The 19,394-nt window shown below is 47.3% G+C and overlaps 3 protein-coding genes and 1 pseudogene across 3 annotated transcripts; all 4 read right to left on the minus strand.

Moving 5' to 3' along the window:
- Positions 1–8,050: 8,050 nt before the first annotated feature.
- LOC145973754 (uncharacterized) lies at positions 8,051–9,216 on the minus strand (annotated as a pseudogene).
- A 4,590-nt stretch (positions 9,217–13,806) lies between these two features.
- LOC145973755 (uncharacterized) lies at positions 13,807–15,747 on the minus strand. Its single transcript, XM_083103330.1, has 3 exons — positions 15,675–15,747; positions 14,380–15,621; positions 13,807–14,282 (listed from the first exon to the last, which is right to left on the minus strand). Exons 1-3 carry the CDS (start codon positions 15,745–15,747, stop codon positions 13,807–13,809), a joined length of 1,791 nt encoding a protein of 596 aa, XP_082959456.1.
- A 13-nt stretch (positions 15,748–15,760) lies between these two features.
- LOC145973756 (uncharacterized) lies at positions 15,761–16,699 on the minus strand. The gene has a single exon (XM_083103331.1). It carries the CDS (start codon positions 16,697–16,699, stop codon positions 15,761–15,763), a length of 939 nt encoding a protein of 312 aa, XP_082959457.1.
- A 167-nt stretch (positions 16,700–16,866) lies between these two features.
- LOC145973757 (uncharacterized) lies at positions 16,867–18,711 on the minus strand. Its single transcript, XM_083103332.1, has one exon. The coding sequence runs from the start codon at positions 18,709–18,711 to the stop codon at positions 16,867–16,869; it is 1,845 nt and encodes a 614-aa protein (XP_082959458.1).
- Between the last annotated feature and the right edge of the window lie 683 nt (positions 18,712–19,394).

A 19,394-nucleotide genomic window follows, 5' to 3' on the forward strand; every position in this document is an offset into this window, starting at 1 on the left:
TCACGGCGTATCCGTAAAATTGCATGTTTCAAAAATTCATGTATATTTTGCAACTCATACGATCCCTCGGGAATCGTAATTTCCGCGTCGTCTTTGCCAAAGTAAAATTTATTATTCGAAGAATTCACATTCGGTATCGTGTGATAAATCTCAAAATCCGTTAGACCAACCTCGTATTCGTCGTCGCTTAAATCTACGGTGGGAAAGAAGTTTGCCGCGAGAACGCTACTCTTCCCAGTCAACGTGAATGTCATAGCCATGTCGACAAAACTGTTTATCGAATACTGAGTTAAATAGCGCAATATCTGTCTTTAAATTCACATGCATCGGCCGTTCGAAGAAACTGCAAGCACAATTGTCCGCAGATGCTCTGATCGTAAGTTTGAACAGGTGTGTAATTGTACTGTATCTTCGTTACGTTTCGTCCGAGATATCGCACCATTTCATTCGGTGGTCGAAAATTGCCGAAACTGTCGAAATATAGCGCGATTCCCCCTCTTTGCATACGCTACCCAATGAGTACTTGGTCCTTCGACGCTATCCAAATTTACAATGCCGCTCTCGTTTTGATATATACCACCGATCGGTAACGAGTTGCGCATGAAAACACCTCTAAAATATGGAATGCGCATACGTTTTGCCAGTTGCAGCAATTGTACGTTGGTAACGCCCTGCGGCATTTTTAGCGTCTCTGACGTTTTTTTTTTTTTTCTCGGTGAGGCTCCTCGTCCGTATTTGTAAGGAGCGAGATATAATCCGCGACCTTCCATGGCGCGATTGTGACGTAGCATCTCTTGCAACTGACGTTGCGTGGCTTTTCCGTCGTTCACCGCCTTCGCTACACCAGCCGCTCCACCGATCAGGGATCCGAGCGCACCCAACATTGATAGAATCGGCAATACACCGCCGCATTTCGCTACCGGAAGTATCCGTTTCTTCGCCGTTCTTTTCTTCGTCTTCGTCGTCTTCAAACCCATACCGAGCTTCGTCTTGGCTTTCATCGCTGTCCAGACAGCTGTGGCGGCGGCTCTTTCACCGAGAGTCGAATCTCTCGCAACGATGCGATTCCGCGCTTTCTCGGCGAGTATCCTATCCGCCGCGTGTCTCTCGGTGAGATCGTTGCTCCGAGAGTATGCTATATCGTGTTCACGACATGCCGCGTCCAGTGGGTTGATACCTCGATCGCCTCTGACTAATCGCTTCTCCAACCGTGTATCTGGCCCGCAAAACTGATAGCCGGGAATATGGAATTCGATCGGAAGTGTTTATCGCGTGATTTAATAGGCCTCTACCTATTTTCGTTGACATTCGCTGCAATTCTTTATCAATGGCGCCGGACCGTCGATATGCGTTTCCTGCCACGGCTGATTGTAGTGTTCGTAACAGCGACGATACGTCTGAACCTCCGGATCCGCCTTTATGTTCCGGAAGTTTGTCCCACACGTAGTGGACGTGATCACCGCACATTCGCAACAGAACAGCTTTTGACACAAATTGTAGTTGTTCGACGCTCAAATCGCGAATGTCGGAAGGACTTGATAGCAGAACGAACATTTTTTCTCTACTGAGCGACTCGTGATTTCGCGCACCTATAAATAGGCAGGCGTTCGATCCAATCAGCAGTGTTGAAAAAATGAGATTCGTACGACAACTTTTGACGATATGCGTGACAAATTGCGACGACAGATTACGATCAATGGAGGACAATGCGGAGATGCGCAGGCACGGTACGATGCTACCGACTACTATACACGCGATCGTTTGCGGCCCCTCGAATTGTGGTAAAACCAACGTTCTGATAAGGCTACTAGAAAGCTCGCACGGTGTACGTTTCGAGAACGTGTACGTGTACTCGAAGTCGCTGCAACAGCCGAAATATCGATATCTGGAGAATTTGTTGACATCGATCGATGAAATCGGCTACTTTACGTTCTCCAATAACAGTGACGTCATTCCACCGAGCGAGGCACGTCCAAACTCGATTTTCGTCTTCGATGACGTGGCGTGCGACAAGCAAAATACGATAAGAGAGTACTTCTCAATGGGTCGTCATTTGAACGTCGACTGCTTCTATCTCTGTCAGACGTACGCGAGAATACCAAAACATCTTATACGCGACAACGCGAACCTGCTGATCTTGTTTAAACAGGACGGTACCAACTTAAAACATGTGTACAACGATCACGTGAATACCGACATGTCGTACGAGGATTTCAGTGAATTATGTCGTACTTGTTGGCAACAAAAGTATGGATTCTATGATATGGATCCTAGTGATAGATAAGGACAGCTCATTTACGAACGGGCGATACACAAAAGGATTTAACATGTTCGCGATACCGCAAAACGATTAGTTGCTGCCGACACTCTGTCGACATGGCTGAAAGCGATAATATTCGCGAGCGTGAAAAGATTGCGAGGGAGATTGAGAAAACGAGCGAATCGATCCGCAAGAAACATCGCGCTTTGAAGACCGGTAAGATCGACGACGATATCGCGGTCAAGACCCATTTTAGGCTTATTATCGAGCCACTACAAAAAATCGTCGACAACTCTAGCTTAATCGCGGTGAAAAACGAGCCGGAGAGTAACGCTGACGCTATAATTAAAACGTTACCCATCAAGCGGTACAAGGAGGAAGAGGAGAAGGAGGAGGAGGAGGATACGACACCGAAAAAGAGACAACGATTGAAGGCGAATCGTTTATCGACACTGCGTACATCGGATGAACCGCTGATAACCTCCACACCGTCCGCGACAACGAGAATCGTACAACCCACGATACCCGAATCACTCGCAATCGAAAATGTTTTCGAAACCACGGGCAACCCGCTCGAATCACCATCTGTTCAAAACATGTTACAAACGTTGGAAGGTCAAAAAATGTTACGAGAGCACTTCGGGCCACTGGCACAAAAGTACATGAGCGCTCTCCTTAGTGGCGACGAAAAAAACCAGATCGATCACGTGTACAGTGTCTATTTCGACAAGAATGAAATGTGGCTCGGTAACAAACGATTCGACATCGGCGCAGATGACTCTATAATCATAGACAAAGTGAGGTACATTGGTACACCTGGATTATACGAGTTGATCTACAAGAGAATTCCCGATGATGACATATACACTGAGGACGATATGCAAAAATATAAGAGCATATTAATGGCGACGAGTGCACATAAACGCCAATATGATGCGCAAGGTCAATTAAAGAGCAACAGGGGATACAAGTATAAACACATAATTGCACCGTTGATGTCGATCGAATCAAAATGGAAAAAATGCGGTACGGGAGTATTCATGCCTCGCGCGATGACGCTAACCGACAATAAGATCGATTACGTGCACTGGGACGATCCCAACGAGCTAGTGGATCGTCTACGATTGCTCGACGCTTCGCGCCGAGCTGGTCACAACGCTCACGACAACGAGATTCTGTCGATCATCGATGAACTTCGCGAAGTTGGTCTTATTATAAATTAAATGGTGTCTCGACAAAACTGATCAATCGATCGACGTCACTCGCATCGAGAAAAAAAAATTGTCCATCAACAAATTTGGATTATTCGAACAGAGAAATGAAGCAATTAGAACAAGCGATCATTGGGGTAAATCGGTGACAAGTTACTTGCGTCAAAACGCTCTGTATCGCGTCGCTACGTACTATGACGCGAGGTCGCGCAAGATTCGCCGTGTAGCGCAACCTGAGGCTGATACCGATGCAGTCAACAAACTGTACGTGGAACAATGCGTTAAAACGTTGAAGAATCAGCTGATAGAATCAGACGAGAAGCTGAATGCGTTCGAGAAGGACGTGCGAGCTTTGCAGACTGCGATAAACGAGCTTCAGCGTGCGATTAACACTAATTCAGAAACAGCTACGAACGGCTAAGGAGCGGCCATTGTACAATTATTGAACATCTACAAAGGCTTATCGAACGAAGGGTTATTGAACGGCTATCGAACTACAATGAGTGGTAGTGATCGAAGAGGAAACGGCTGCGAACGAGGCTACGAACAATTCAAGAACAGCTGCGAACGAGGCTATGAACACCTCAGGAACGGCTGCGAACAAGGCTATGAACACGTCAGGAACGGCTACATACGAAGCGGTATACAACTCGAACGGCTACGAACGGGTCAGAAACGATTGCCAACGAGGCTGCGAACGGGTCAGAAACGACTGTGAACGAGGCTACGGACTACTTAGAAGCGACTACCAACAGGGCCAATTACGGCAACAAACGGCTGCGAACAGCTATCGAACGGCAACGAACGGGGCAGGAACGGCTAAAGAACGGGGCAGGAACGGTAACGAACGGCAACGAACGGGGCAGAAACGGCTAAAGAACGGGGCAGGAACGGTAACGAACGGCTATCGAACGGGTCAGAAACGGCTACGAACGACTAAGGAACGGTAACGAACGGCTATTGAACGGGGCAGGAACGGCTATCGAACGGCTATTGAAAAACGACAAACGACTGTGAACGGCTCATAAACGGCTAAAGAGCGACAACGAATGATAAAATGCACGGTGATACTCGGGACACACATCGTTTGATCGACGAATCGAAACAACGATGGGTCGGCGATCGGGAATAACCGAGGAAGCGAAGAAACAACATAGTTTAGAGAAACGGCAGTTGGTGAACGAATTGCACGCGCCGGCGAGAAAAAATTTTCCCCGAAGACATGTCATAGTGCGGGGATACGATGACCTGTGGCAAGCTGACATCGTCGAGATGCGTCCGTACTCTCGTTTCAACAGAGGTTACCACTACATACTCACTGTCATCGATGTGTTGAGCAAGCACGCGTGGGCCGTATCATTCAAGAGTAAAGGCGGAAGCGAGACAGCTGACGCTATCGCTGAGATAATTCGAGATAGCAAAAGATGTCCGAAAAACTTACAGACTGATATGGGGAAGAAATTTTATAACGCAACGGCTCATGCGGAAACATGACATCAATCACTATTCTACATATTCGGTATTGAAGGCATTGATCGTTGAGCGATTCAATCGCACGCTGTAAAACGACATGTGGAAGATGTTTACGCTGAACGGATCTTACAAGTGGATCAGCGCGTTGCCGCAACTCGTATCGGATTACAACGCGCGCAAGCATCGAACGATCGGTATGCGACCCGTCGACGTTATTCCCGCGATTGCTGAAAGACTCTTGGCTACTGTGTACAACCATGTAAATATCGCGGGTCCGGCGAAATTCAAAGTAGGTGACTCGATACGCGTTAGCAATTACAAGACAGTTTTCGAGAAAGGTTACACGCCAAATTGGACAACCGAAGTGTTTAAAATTGTAAAAGTACAGCATACTAATCCCGTAAGCTATCTACTGGAGGATTATCGCAAAAAATCTATCGCTGGAGCGTTCTACGAGTACGAGTTGCATCGCGCGAATTATCCGGACGTGTATCTCGTGGAGAAAGTACTGCGTAAGAGGGGTGACGAGGTTTACGTGAAATGGTTGGGATTTGACAATTCGCACAATTCTTGGATACATAAAGACAATGTGATTTAATTCATACAGTGTTTATTTTTAATTTTCTGGAAAAATATATGTGTATAACATATATATATAATATTTGAAAAATTAAAATATACATAAAAATCCTTATCAATATTCCTTGCGATAGTACATATATTTTTAATATAAGATGTATGAGATATGCATTACATAAAAATATATGAAATATAAAAAATACCAAAAAATCTTTATTAATATTTTCTTTAATAGTATATTGTATCACACACACACACACACACACATTTTTACATTTTACATTACATATTACAATGGTATCCTATAATGTCCCCATGGCAATGTATCGGTGCTTTCGGGTACGATATACCGCTTATCGTCGTACGGACTCAGAACAATTTTCGTCTCGCGGATCGTGTATACTTGGTGCAGTTTAGATCGTATACACGACTGCTGGCGCGTCATTTCAATTTCTTCTTTCAAACACCGTGTGTAATCGTCAAACGTTATCATTCTCGTGACAACGTTGCTCTTGACGCCTTTAACTTTCTTCGTATCCTTTTTCCCATTGACGCGTAACGCGTACATTTTTGCTCTGAGCCCGGCAAATTCGGTCATTATAGCACCGTTATTTTCATCCTTTATTAAACCCGATACCTTTTTAGTTACGAGCGGTATATCGTACGCATTGTTCGCAGCATAATCGCTAGTGTCGAATCTGCTGACGTCGCGCTTCATATTTTTGTACATGTCTTCGCACTCAATGTGATATATGAGACTATCGGTATCGGTGTACATGACCTTACATTTGTCGCGATACATTGGCGTCATATACTCGTGATAAAATTCGTACAAACATGTCTTGGATATGTCGAGTATGCACATACCCACGTAGATTGGTTTGTAGAATTTCACCTCGAGATTTCGCAATTCCACAGCTATTAAATTTTCCGAAAAGACGCTTCTGCTGTGGAAATTTGGTTTAGCGATCATTGCCTCTGCACCGTACCGCCCGTCCCAGTGCGTTAGTAATTTTACATCAACGCGATTGCGCACATTTTCCATCGTTTTGCCAAATACCGCATTGTTCATTAATTTGTATAAATTTTTTTCGAAATCGTTTTTAGCCAATGTTCTGAAATGTGTATTGAGTTCTATGTAATTTCGAAGCCAGGGAGATTGTGAAAACTGTAAAATTCTATGTATTTTTGTAACACGAAGACCGTGACGCGTACACTGCTGCAGGTTGCGGTAGTGTATCACGTAACGTTTCTTATCGTATAATGTTGCGAGCAGCTTGAGCTCTCGCTTGCCAGGTGGTTTGTCGCGTGTCGGGCAAAACGGTAGGTCAGTGTGCGCATCGTGAAGATGTTGCGGATACTCGAGATCGACTTCGAGGATATAGTCTGTAGGCGAATCTAGCGCGATCGATGATACGTCAAAACTTGACACGTCGTCGACCCATCGAAAATCGGCGTAAGGCAACGGTTGACACATTGCCCATCCATGCAAGTTATTTACATCGAAATACATCAAGTACGACGATGGTTTCGATGGATCGTACGACTCCATGTACTTGTTATTAGCACGCGCGTATTTGTTGGAACACTGACTCAGACCACCACGTATACCGCGTTCGATAAACATGACCATGTCGATGTCGGTAAGCAATTCGAACGTAATCTTTGTATGCTTTAACATGGCATCCCACGTGTATCCGGAAAGAGTATAATAATACGCGGGGTCGAGTCCGTAACTTTCGATACATTTGTCGTGAAAGTTTTCAAAAATATCGGCTAATAACAAGACATCGATTTTAAGATATGAATCTATATATCGCTATATATCTATATATCTATATATATCGCTATATATATAGCTAATCGCTATATAAATCGATATATTCGCCTAGCGTTCGAATGGAGAATCGTGTCCAGATGGTCTCGGCGTGCGCGTAATCGCTTTCGGATATAGTTTCACCGGTTAAGGAACTGTAAAATGATTCGCGCGGTGGTAAACATGTATCTTGCAACTTGTCAACGGAATCGATGTATTCGTATGGAAACATACCTTTTCGTGTTAATAAATTGAAATTTTCACTCGATAAATTTTGAAATTCTGATTTTAAAATATCGAGTTTATCTTTATCTAGATAAGATGCTAATTTGTCGAGACTTGCCGTAAGAAATTTGTATGAATCAATAAAACGTAATTTTACTTGATTTTTTGGTTTTTCTTCCTTAAGATCGACATTTTTGGTAAACGATATATATTTCTTTTTCGTTATTGGAAGTAACTCGACTCTCCCTTCGAACGCTGTGGCTATTTCCTCGATAATGAAATGCGAATCATAACCGGATAAATTGTGAAACACTATTGGAATACAGAAAGACTCTTTATAATTTAAATTACAATTTGAATGCGCGGGACCTCTGTACCGTCCGGTCAGATGGCAATGATCGCGTACGCGTGTATCGTCTTGCGCGAACGGTTTTTCGCATATATGACATTGAGTAGCGCTATTAAATTTTTCACACTCTTCGAATGTTAAATCTACCATAGGGACATTAGTAGTTAAAATACTTTTTACACGAAATGCTAACATTTTAAGTTGCTCGACGAACCATGCTATACAATCGGTACTGCGACGCGAATGGTATGCGGATAATGAGTCGTCGTACGAGCAATGTATATAATATGCTATGCTAAATACTTGATGGTGCTGGCACATATTCTTCTCTTTCTCCATCTTGGCCAGAACGCATTCCAAGTCGGCGTACACGATGAATGGAAGCTGCTCTTTCCTGTTGTAATTGTTGAACGATAACCACTTGTCCTTATCGCTCGGTAACCGGATAGCGCATTCGTTCATCTTTCCACAGTCGACAGTATGCGACTGCAACTTGTCGTCCGAACCAAAGTAATGCAAGCATCTATAAAAAAAAATAAAAATTTTTAAAAAATTAAAGATTTTTATATATACAATTTGCTACATAACTTATAATTATTTAAATTATACATACCGATCGCAGATATATTTCTTATGGTCCTTTTTGCTCAATTGCGAGCTCACGAGCCGGGATAAGTTTTTGATCCATGCGAAATGTCCGACATTGTTGCCGTCTTCCACGTACAACAAGTTGACATGCTTATCCCGCTTCTGCTCCGTCAGTCGTAGCGGAACAATGTTCTCGCTTTCGATGCTGTAGACGTTGATCGAAATATCGTTGACAAGTTCAAATTTTTTAATCTGATTGACAGTCACTGGAAACTCAATGTCCCGGAGATTCAGCACCCGCGTAATGCGGGTACGATGATTCCCGTTCCGCCTTTCTTTCTGCGGGATATAGAGCGGCGACCTCTGTCCACGCGAAACACGCATTGTCTTTTGATTGTATGTTAATCACCGCTCTCTTCATCATAATCTCCCGCGACAATTTTATATGACATCCCGCGCGCATAGGATTATATTTGTTTACGTTAACTGTCAAATTTAATATTCGCGACAATGCCCATCCGCTATCGCGTTCCTGAAACTCTTCCAGCGATGCTAGGATGGGTTCAATAACGCGCCGTTCGTACCACTCGCGTAAATCGGACGTGCGAAAGAGTTCACAGTTTCTCGTATTAATACTTTTGTTAGCGCGTTTATCTCCGGCCACGAACTCGCCGTTGAATATGGTGTTCACTTTCACATTATAGTGTTTTTTCATAATGTTCTAGCACAATGTCTTTGGCGTCCTCGAGAAATTGGCGAGGTTCGATGTGATTATAGTTTATCATCGCACCAGTCAATACACGATTGTCGAACGCCGTATCAATCTCGCGCCACACAAGTTCATTTTGCGCGCTACATCCGGCACCCGCGTTATTGTCGCCACTGTAATTACCACTACTGGGCATAAACTGTCTCTGCAATCGAGTCTTTGCACCTTCGAGTCGCGTGATCCGAGCAATCAACGATTGTCGATTCCCGATCGATAATCGTGGTCGTTTGATCCGACTTTGCTCTTCCAGCGACTTGATGTACTCGTTGCATCGTTGTAGCCATGCAAAATATTCGCCCAAGGTGGCAATTTGGTTGGATCGCTCCACCGGTCGCGTTCAGTCTGTTCGATGTTTTCCATTTTTTTTTCCTGTCTTTTTCACACTTTTAACACACTATGTCACAGTTTTCTATGGAGCACTTGCACACATACATTGCATAATCGCGCAAAAATCTTTCTAACAGAATATCGCTATACTCTGACAACCGATGTGTCGATGCGCGTTCAAATCACGTACTGTGATTTGATGCGCTTCAAGCCTCCCTGTATTTCGTCTAAACCTTTTTATCTTTGTGTAAAATAAATAAGTATGGTGTATCATAATAATCATTTATTTACATCTCAGAAAGAATTCGTTCTCTCTCTCACACGCGCGGCAAGGACACAAAGCAGCCGAACATCGGCGCTGATACGTTGCAATTCTTCCTAGAAAAAATATGGAAAATAATTCTGGGTCGGCCCTAATATCCAATCCTCTTCAAATACCGCTGTTTATCAATCGGCTTATGTAATATTGTTTATACTTGCGATAAAAAACATCCAACACGTCCCCAAGCGTCCCCCGCCCCGCGCCTCCGTACTATGATTTGATATGTTTCAATCCTCCTTCTTATATATTTCGTCTAATCCTTTCTTATCTTTGTGTTTAATGCGCAGTAAAAAATTTTGCGTTAAATTTAACATATTTCACATGTCCCAATTTATCCACTCTAATTTTAATGTTAATTTTAACAGAAGGCAAATATGTAAATAACACAAGTAATATGTGAAAAATTAACACAAAAATTTCTACACGAGAAAATTTCAACAGAAATACAAAATGTTTTTTACCGTGTAAGTGTGTGTGTGTATCAATCTTTTATTTACATCTCAGAAAGAATTCGTTTTTCTGAATGTGGGAAGCGAAGGTACAAAGCAGTCGAACATCGGCAAAAAAATGAAAAAAGAAAAAGGGTCCTAAGATCCAATCCTCTTCAAAGGAATACTGGTGTTTATATTGTTTATTTTAAAAATATATAATGAAGAGGAGTCTGCTGCACTAGAGTATCATTTCTTTCGTTGCTCTTCTGTGTTTTGGTTGTCTCGTGCAATGGCTGAAGAAAACGTAATTATCATCGACGATGATACGGTGGCTGAAGAAAACGTAATTATCGTCGACGATGATACGGATGATGATTACGATTATTGGATGGATCCAGTTGTGGCGGAGAGGATGGAGAGAGAGAGAGAGGAGAGAGATGGAAGATGATAATCTAATGGATATTGTTGATCTCCATGAATCATCAGACGAGGATGGGTCTGATATAGAAATAGAACCCTTGGAGGACAGTGATTACGATAGTGACAATAGTGACGATATTGTTGAAGAACTGTTCCAAAAGAAACAGCGAAATTTAAGCTTACTTGAAATAATAACATTAGACGAAGCAACAAAGATATGTTGCATTTCCTATTACTATATGGAAAATGGATCGAAATATTGTACCGAATGCTTTCTTAGACTATCGTATCTGTTTCTAGAAACTAGATCTGTTCGGGAACATAGAACCATAGCTTGTGGCAATATGGATAATATGTCATGCAAAGAGTGCAAAAAATATTTGAATCAAATATTGCCCTGCAACATGTGCCCTATTTGCACAAATTAAAATAGATGTCATGGATAACATTGTAAGTATCTTTTAATTTATTATATATCAAAAGTATCTTAAAATAAATTATTAAATAAATTATTAAATAATTTAAACTAATGAAATGCATATGTTTTCTTCTGTTTTCAGAAACGGCTTCCCCAACATAGCCCGACGGCCTATTTTATATATTATTATTTTTCTTTTATATTGTATACTTTTTTATTAAATTTTAATTATTAAACTCACACATACACACATTTAAATAAATTATATATATTTTTAATTGTAACAAAAAATTGCAATTATTTACACGCCTTTCCCTTGCGCTCCAATCCTTTGTGCGTTCTCGCACTAATTATAAGTCTCGCTATCGTTCTCTCTCACACGCGCGGCAAGGGCACAAAGCAGTCGAACATCGGTATCATAAACAAAAAACAAAAAAAAAAGAAGGTTCCAAGATCCATTTCTCTTCATAGGAATGCTGTTCATATTGTTTATACCGAGCGTAGAGAAAGACCATGAAAGGATCACTAATGGTTAATATATACAGTGGGTGTAAAAAATATTCGTACACTAGTGTAACCCTTCGAGTTTTGAGACCTTTATAATTCCTACAGCGGAGAGTAACATTCGATTTCGATCTGAGTCGTGTATTGTCCGAGAGGAGAGCGTCAGCGAGTTTAACCGTGGTATTTCTTTTTCCGTGTGTGCGATTATTCCTTACGCTGCATAAAATGGATTGTATTATTAATTATTCGTTTTGGAAGAGGAGTTTCATAGACCTCTTATTTTTTGTAATATTAAAAGTGACATTCGTCTGGAAGGTAGGTAGTTGTATGCGAGAGAGCGGAGTACGCGGAGCGAGATTCCGCGCGCGAGAAGGTTAAAAGGAGTTCGCGTGAGCAAGGATGCGGTTTGCTGAATAAATCAATTTTCTTTCCTTTAACGACACAACTTTTTTATTCACACGAGCATGAATTTACACTAACCAATTACTTTACAGGATCATTCACGACTAAAATCCGCGAGCAACGGAAATATTCGGCGAGAATTTGAGAAGAGCCTCCCCTCTGGTCGAACTGAGAAATTTGCGAAGAAATTTTAAATATATTAATTTTAATCGGAAATACTCGGAGTTGTGCGAGGCGGCCCTTGCGCGCGGCGTATTTATTTCAGAGTGCCCTTCCAGAAAGATCCCGGCTTCTCGAGAGGTCGACGACTTTCCGGACGACAGTTTTGTTTAAAAACTGTTTATTTGGAAGTCTTTTAGGAACTTTCTGGAAGGGCATTAATTGTTCGATCATAAATATTGTGTTGTGGCGGTTGACCACCAACGGGCCGCTCCTGATAGGCCGCCGGTGATATCGGCCAACGACGTGATTGACGCGCTATGGGCTCGGGACCCGCGATTTGCTCGAGCCGCGTCATAGCACACGTTATTGGGCGCGCGGCAATTTAAGCGCAATTATCGCCCTACTCGCTGTTTTGATCGTAATCTCGAACATCCCGCCCACCTCGCCCGGAGCACTCGGTGAGAAAAAATTTCGCAACTGGGCCCCTAAGGCCCACCTTGGGTTTACGTCGCTGAGACCGTCGTGAATGAAGCCTCTCAACGCTTCCGCACTACGCGCACGCAGTAGCACGGGACACGCGGCCGGCGTGTGTATTCTTAATCCGTCGCGTACGCGAGTAATTATGTAGTGCTTTAATAACGAGTGTCGGGCGAGGAGTGAGACTTGCGACGTAATGTGAGTGCTACAGTGCGGAAGTGTCGAACGACGAGAAGAGAGCCATCAAGACGGATTATACGCATTGCAGTACGATGCAGGTGAGTACCGGCTCGAGGCCGTCGGATCTTAACCTAACGCGAGCTTCGAATTGTAACCAGCCTCCTCGCGAGACGTGAGTAATGAGCCTTCCTTAAGGCTTGATGCTGTTAATAATAAGATTGAATTGCAATGTGATTACGGTGTTAATGAGGCGGTCAGGAGGCTTCTCCTTAATAATTGGCACATTAGATGTAATTGCATTGCGCGAAAACGTTGCGTGAAACAGTGTTCGCGTTTAGTCGCGTTATAAGACCGCTCGCATTATTCCGTCCGGCAATTATTTTCGTAACGCGCTCTCATGAAGAGATGTTAATTGCTAATATAATTATTGTTTGATATAGCATGATTTCAATTCTGTTAACGAGTTCGAGTTAACCGCGTCACTTAATGCCAATCGGCGCAAGGAGTTAGGACTTAATCGCGTCGCGAATTAACACGAAATTAGCAATTAGAATTTTTATTGGACTTGTGTTTAAATTATATATATTTTTTGCAGGGACGCATCGATGATGCAGAGGTATTATACGTTATTCCTCCTGCGCGTCGGAATCGCTCGCCGGCAGGAGGATAATTTTCGCGATCGGACGCTTCAGTTCTGACGCTGCGGTGCGGACGGTGACTACACGAGTCCGGCCGTCCTCTCCTGGGTGCACTTGCACGATCCGGGCTAGCGGCATCGCGTCGGCGACGTGTTCTCTTGTCGAAGGAGGCAGAGACGTCCGACTCGCACCTGGTCGTTGGTAGTCCTCCACTTCGGCCGTTGAAGAAGAGAGTGCAAGTACTCTTGCGACCATCTATCCCAGAAATGATCGCGCATTTTCTGGAGAAGCTGCCATCTCGTCAGGCATCGATGACTCCAAGAGACTTGGTTCCGGGACGGCGTTGAGGGCCGATCCGATTAAGAAGTGGCCCGGCGTCAGGGCTGTCAAGTCGTCGGGATCGTCTGATAAGGCCTGGAGCGGCCTCGAATTCATGCAGGCCTCTATCTGGGTGAGGAGAGTGCTCATCTCCTCGTACGTCAGAGTTGAGTCGCCAAGCACCCGACGGAGGTGGTGCTTGAGGGACTTAACCGCCGCTTCCCATAAGCCGCCGAAGTGAGGAGCGGACTGTGAGGAAAGTGAGGAGCGGTGGCGGATTAAATCGCCACTGGATTCGCTCATTGGCGAGTTGGTCGGCGATTCGACGTTGCTCCGGGCTGCTGGCGGCGAAGAACGCACGGAGCTGAGCGTCGGCCCCGATAAAGTTGGTGCCACAGTCGCTTCGCAGACTCCTACAAAGGCCACGTCGTGACGTGAACCGTCGCAATGCTACCAGGAACGCCTCGGAGGTGTAGTCGGAGACTACTTCCAAATGAACGGCCTTCGTACTGAGGCAGACGAAGACCGCGAGGAAGGCCTTGTGTGCGCGGTGGCCGCGTCCCTTCGTGGTTCTCAGCAGGATGGGGCCAGCGTAGTCTACGCCGGCATGCAGGAACGGCCTCGCTGGATGCACTCGAGGCCGTGAAAGGTCGCCCATGAGCTGCTGTGGTGTCGCAGCCCGCCATCGCGCGCAGGTGACGCAACGCTGAATCGCGACCTTCACCACGGACCGTCCTCGGGGAATCCAGTACTGCTGCCGGATAGAACCGAGGGTGAGCTGCACTCCGCCATGTAGTGTTTTCCTGTGACTGGCCTCGATTATGAGCTGAGTGAGGTGAGATGAACTGGGCAGGATCACCGGATGCCTTTCGTCGTATGCCAGCAGGGCGTGCTTGATCCGCCCGCCGACTCGGAGAAGGCCTTGATGGTCTAGAAAGGGAGTTAAAATCGTGAGTGAATTGTTTTTTGCTAACGCGGTGCCCCGCGCGAGCGTTTTTAACTCCGCATTATAATTTGTAGATTGCACTACTCGAATCCACGCCAGACGGGCCTGGTCGTGCTCGGAAGCCGATAGTGCATTCCCAGGACGGGGAGCGTTCAAGGCAGCAGGCGGTTGCGCGGGAGCGCGTCGATGCAACCACCGCCTCATCCAGGCCGTTACCCGGAGCAGTCTGTGCAGCGAGGAGAAGCGAGTCAATTTCTCCGGCTCTTCGCTCTGTTGTGACGCAGCGACGGCGTGTGTCCTCGAGCGCTCCTCCGGAAGGCCGTCGCCACTGATTCCCTCGACGGCGGCTTCCCACGAAGACTCGTCCGACCGGAGCCATGGTGGTCCCCGCCACCAAAGGGGATGAGTGACCAAGTCGCTTGGAGAAATTCCTCGTGAGGCGCAGTCGGCGGGGTTATCCGACCCCAAGATATGGTGCCATCGAGCGTCTGGCAGGGTGGTCTGGATCTCGGCGACTCGATTAGCGACGTACGTCTTCCATCGCGACGGGTGGCCGCGGATCCAGCCCAGTGCGACGGTGGAGTCGGACCACAGGTGTACCGGAGCGTCCATTACTCCGAGAGTTTGCCGAATGTTAGCCATGAGGCGGACGAGCAGTGCGGCCGCGCATAACTCCAGTCGAGATAAGGTAACCGGTTTAATCGGAGCTACCTTCGTCTTGGCAGCGATTATGTTGACGTCCGGATTCTCCTTGCAGATGGCAGACCACTCATAGATGACGGCGGCATACGCTCGCTCGGACGCATCTGCAAATCCGTGAAGCTCGACCGAGGCATCCTTCGCTCTTAGTTTCACGTACCTGGGGACGCGTATTTCTTCCAACCTTGGGAGGTCATCTTGGAAGCTTCGCCAAGCCCGCTCGCTGTGGTCATCCAAAGGAGTATCTCAGTCGAGGCCCTGCAACCAGGTGGACTGGAACAAAATTTTTGCGCGGACGATGGCAGGAGCCAACCAGCCGAGCGGGTCGAACAGACGAGCCGTTAGTGACAGAACGGCTCGTTTAGTGAACGCCGGCACAGCGATGGATCTTGTCGCGAAGGAGAAGCTGTCTATACTCGGGTGCCAGTGCAGTCCGAGCGTGGTGTGACTCTCCTCCGGCTGCCAGGAGAGCGTGTCGCGCTGCATCCGGTGCTCGGGTGGAATGTCGGCGAGCAGGTTGCGGTCGTTGGCTGACCACTTCCGGAGCGGGAACCCGCCCGCCAAGCACAACTTTGTCAACTGCTGCTGGAGATTCCTGGCTTCGGCTTCTGTGGAGGCATCCGTGAGGATGTCATCCATATACACATCCTCGCGTAAGGCTGTCGATCCTTCGGGGAAGCGGCTGCGTTCATCGTCGGAAAGCTGTCGCAGGGTGCGCATGGCTAAGAACGGAGCGCAGGCTAACCCGTAAGTGACCGTATTCAATAGATACTCCTTAATAGGCTCCTGACGATCGTAACGCCACAGGATTTTTTGCAGGTTCCGATCCGCCGGATCGACTAATATCTGGCGGTACATCTTCTCGATGTCTGACGCCAGGACGTAGCTGTGAACGCGCCATCGTAGTAGCACGTCCGCCAAGGCGGGCAAGAGATTCGGCCCCGTCAAGAAGTGCTGATTCAGGCTGCCTGCGGACGCGACGGGCGACGAACCATTAAAGACGACCCGCAGCTTCGTCGAGGCGCTGGCAGCGCGCATAACGCCGTGGTGCGGAAGGAAGCATTCTGGACCGGCATCCGCAGGCGAAGGAGAGCCCGGGGCCATATGCTCCAAGGCCTCATATTCCCGCATGAAGTCGCGGTAGAGCTGACCCAAGGTAGTGTCGCGGATGAACCTCCGCTCCATCTGGACGAGCAGTCGAGTTGCCGAGCGCCTCGTCTCTGTCAGATCTGGAAGGGGAGTCGCGATCGGGAGCTGCACCACGTACCGGCCATCGGAGCGACAGTAATGAGTTCGCGTGAAGTGATCTTCGGCCTTCCTTTCCTCGGCAGAGAGCGGCGCGGCGGCGGCACCTACTTCTTCTTGCTGCCAGAACCGTTGAACCAGGAGAGATCACCATCTGCTTGGCACTGGTAAGTCCGTGCGCATCGAGTCACGCCCGCTGAGCCGACGGTCCCCGACAATATCCAACCTAGACTTGTTTTCTGTGCCATAGGTTCCTGGGGTCCTCCTCTCAACAGTCCTTCTTGGAGGATGGTCGCGTAAACTTTCGCGCCGAGGAGTTCCACTGGATCGGAAGCGAGGAATTCCGGGTCTGCGAGTTCCAACCCATCGAGATGCTTCCAAGCTCGTCGATCCGCCCGGATGCCGCCGTTATAGAGAGTGAGCCGGGGGAGGATCAGTGCCGACACCGTAATCGGCGAACTTCCTCCCAGTGAGGATATCTCGAGGTCGATCAGCCCCCGAGAGACGCCGGTCAGCTTTCCGCCGACGCCGAAGACCGAGACCGAGGTGGGTGACCGCTGTAGTCGGAGTCGCTGAGCTAATGATTCCGCGACTAAGGATGCCTCGGAGCCCTGGTCGATCAGAGCGCGCGCGGTGTGCGGGGCTCCAAACCGGTCGACTACGCGGACGCGAGCGGTGGCGAGGAGCACTGCTGTAGCCGGTCTCGATGCTCTGTGCGCGGCGTGCGAGGACTTCGCGATCGAATTACACGCGTCGTGAATAGAGTGGTGGCGGGCGCCGCAAGCCGAACACGCCTTTTTTGACGCGCAATCGCTCACTTTGTGCCGGCCGAGGCAGTTGAGGCACAAGTTGTTCGTCTCGACATGCTGCTTCCTCTCTGAGGCGGACTTCGTTTTATACACGTCACAGAACATGATATAATGGTCTTGCTGACACATGGAGCAACGACCGCGCTTATTCTCTGGCTTCCTAGCGTGCTGCACGCGCGCTTGACGCCCCGTATTCGCGCTCGTCTTCGGAGAGTTGGTCTCCGTCTTAATAGGTTGCAATGATTCTAACGTATGCAAGCGGCGGTCGAGAAATTGCTGCAACTCAGCGTACGACGGCGGATCCGTCGTATCGCTTAACACGTTCTCCCATTCGCGATGCGACCGAAAGTCGAGGAGCTCTACGACTAGATGGACGAATAGGTCTTCGCCGCGCGTTATCGGCCGTCCTAGGCTCTCGAGTGAGCCAACGGTATTCACCATGCAATGGTATAATTTGCGTAATTCGCTAGCCGACTCACCCTTCATTTTTTGGAGCGCCGTGAATTTAGCGATGTGAGAACGCACCAGGAGTCGCTTGTTCTCATAATAGTCCCCTAAGATCCGCCAGGCGCGTCCGAAGTTTTCTTCCGTCGTGGACAGGCTACGGATCAGTAATTCGGCTTCTCCCTTCAGGCACGTCTTCAAGTAATGGAGCTTCTCGACTTGAGTCGTGGCGGCATCCTTCACGACGAGAGAATTGAAGAGATCTCGGAAGGAGGGCCATTCTTCATATAACCCCGAGAATTGCGGCAGCTGGATCCGCGGCAAGGTGGTACGCGGCGGCGACGGAGCCGGCGGAGCAACCACGTTGACGGTCGGAACGTCCGCTGCGAGCTGCATTCTCTGGACCCGGAGAGACTCCAAAAGCAAGCCCTTCTGCGTCAGGTAAGCCTCCTCTGTTAGGGACATCATATCCTTCTTCAGGTAATCGTGCCCAGACAGGAGATCCCAGTAGTTGGCGGAGAGCCTTTCATGGTTGGCCTCGTACTTCGCCCAGTTGGCCTCGAGAGCTTGCAGACGCGCCTCCACCAAGCCGATGGTAATGTTCGCGGCGCCCGCCTTCTTGACGTTCTCGTAAGCACGCGAGATGCGTCCGTAGAGGTCGAGCTGCGTTCGGACGATTGGTCCCACTTCCTTACTCATTTTTCTGTCTTAGGTGAGCACTATCCGGAGAAGCACGGAAGAGTCACAGTCACCTTACGCAACACTCACTCCACGAACCAGCACCGGACAAGAGATCCGGCTCGAAGGACCAGAAATTATGTATGCGAGAGAGCGGAGTACGCGGAGCGAGATTCCGTGCGCGAGAAGGTTAAAAGGAGTTCGCGTGAGCAAGGATGCGGTTTGCTGAATAAATCAGTTTTCTTTCCTTTAACGACACAACTTTTTTATTCACACGAGCATGAATTTACACTAACCAATTACTTTACAGGATCATTCACGACTAAAATCCGCGAGCAACGGAAATATTCGGCGAGAATTTGAGAAGAGCCTCCCCTCTGGTCGAACTGAGAAATTTGCGAAGAAATTTTAATCGACAGATATAACGTACACGCGTCGGAAATACTCGGAGTTGTGCGAGGCGGCCCTTGCGCGCGGCGTATTTATTTCAGAGTGCCCTTCCAGAAATATCCCGGCTTCTCGAGATGTCGACGACTTTCCGGACGACAGTTTTGTTTAAAAACTGTTTATTTGGAAGTCTTTTAGGAACTTTCTGGAAGGGCATTAATTGTTCGATCATAAATATTGTGTTGTGGCGGTTGACCGCCAACGGGCCGCTCCTGATAGGCCGCCGGTGATATCGGCCAACGACGTGATTGACATGC

This window comes from Camponotus vicinus, unplaced genomic scaffold (genome assembly GCF_025532165.1).
Source record: "Camponotus vicinus isolate PSW18456_S1 unplaced genomic scaffold, iyCamVici1.0 SCAF_6, whole genome shotgun sequence".
NCBI lineage: Eukaryota > Metazoa > Arthropoda > Insecta > Hymenoptera > Formicidae > Camponotus > Camponotus vicinus.

What these genes read in the sequence shown, in the direction of transcription:
- LOC145973755 (XM_083103330.1), bottom strand. Translation starts at nt 15,747, where the DNA reads ATGACCACAGCGAGCGGGCTTGGCGAAGCTTCCAAGATGACCTCCCAA. An exon ending in GAAGAAATACGCGTCCCCAG is followed by an intron (nt 15,622 to 15,674) that starts GTACGTGAAACT and finishes ACGGATTTGCAG; the next exon opens with ATGCGTCCGAGCGAGCGTAT. An exon ending in CGCGGTCTTCGTCTGCCTCA is followed by an intron (nt 14,283 to 14,379) that starts GTACGAAGGCCG and finishes TGGCCTTTGTAG; the next exon opens with GAGTCTGCGAAGCGACTGTG.
- LOC145973756 (XM_083103331.1), bottom strand. Translation starts at nt 16,699, where the DNA reads ATGGAGCGGAGGTTCATCCGCGACACTACCTTGGGTCAGCTCTACCGC.
- LOC145973757 (XM_083103332.1), bottom strand. Translation starts at nt 18,711, where the DNA reads ATGAGTAAGGAAGTGGGACCAATCGTCCGAACGCAGCTCGACCTCTAC.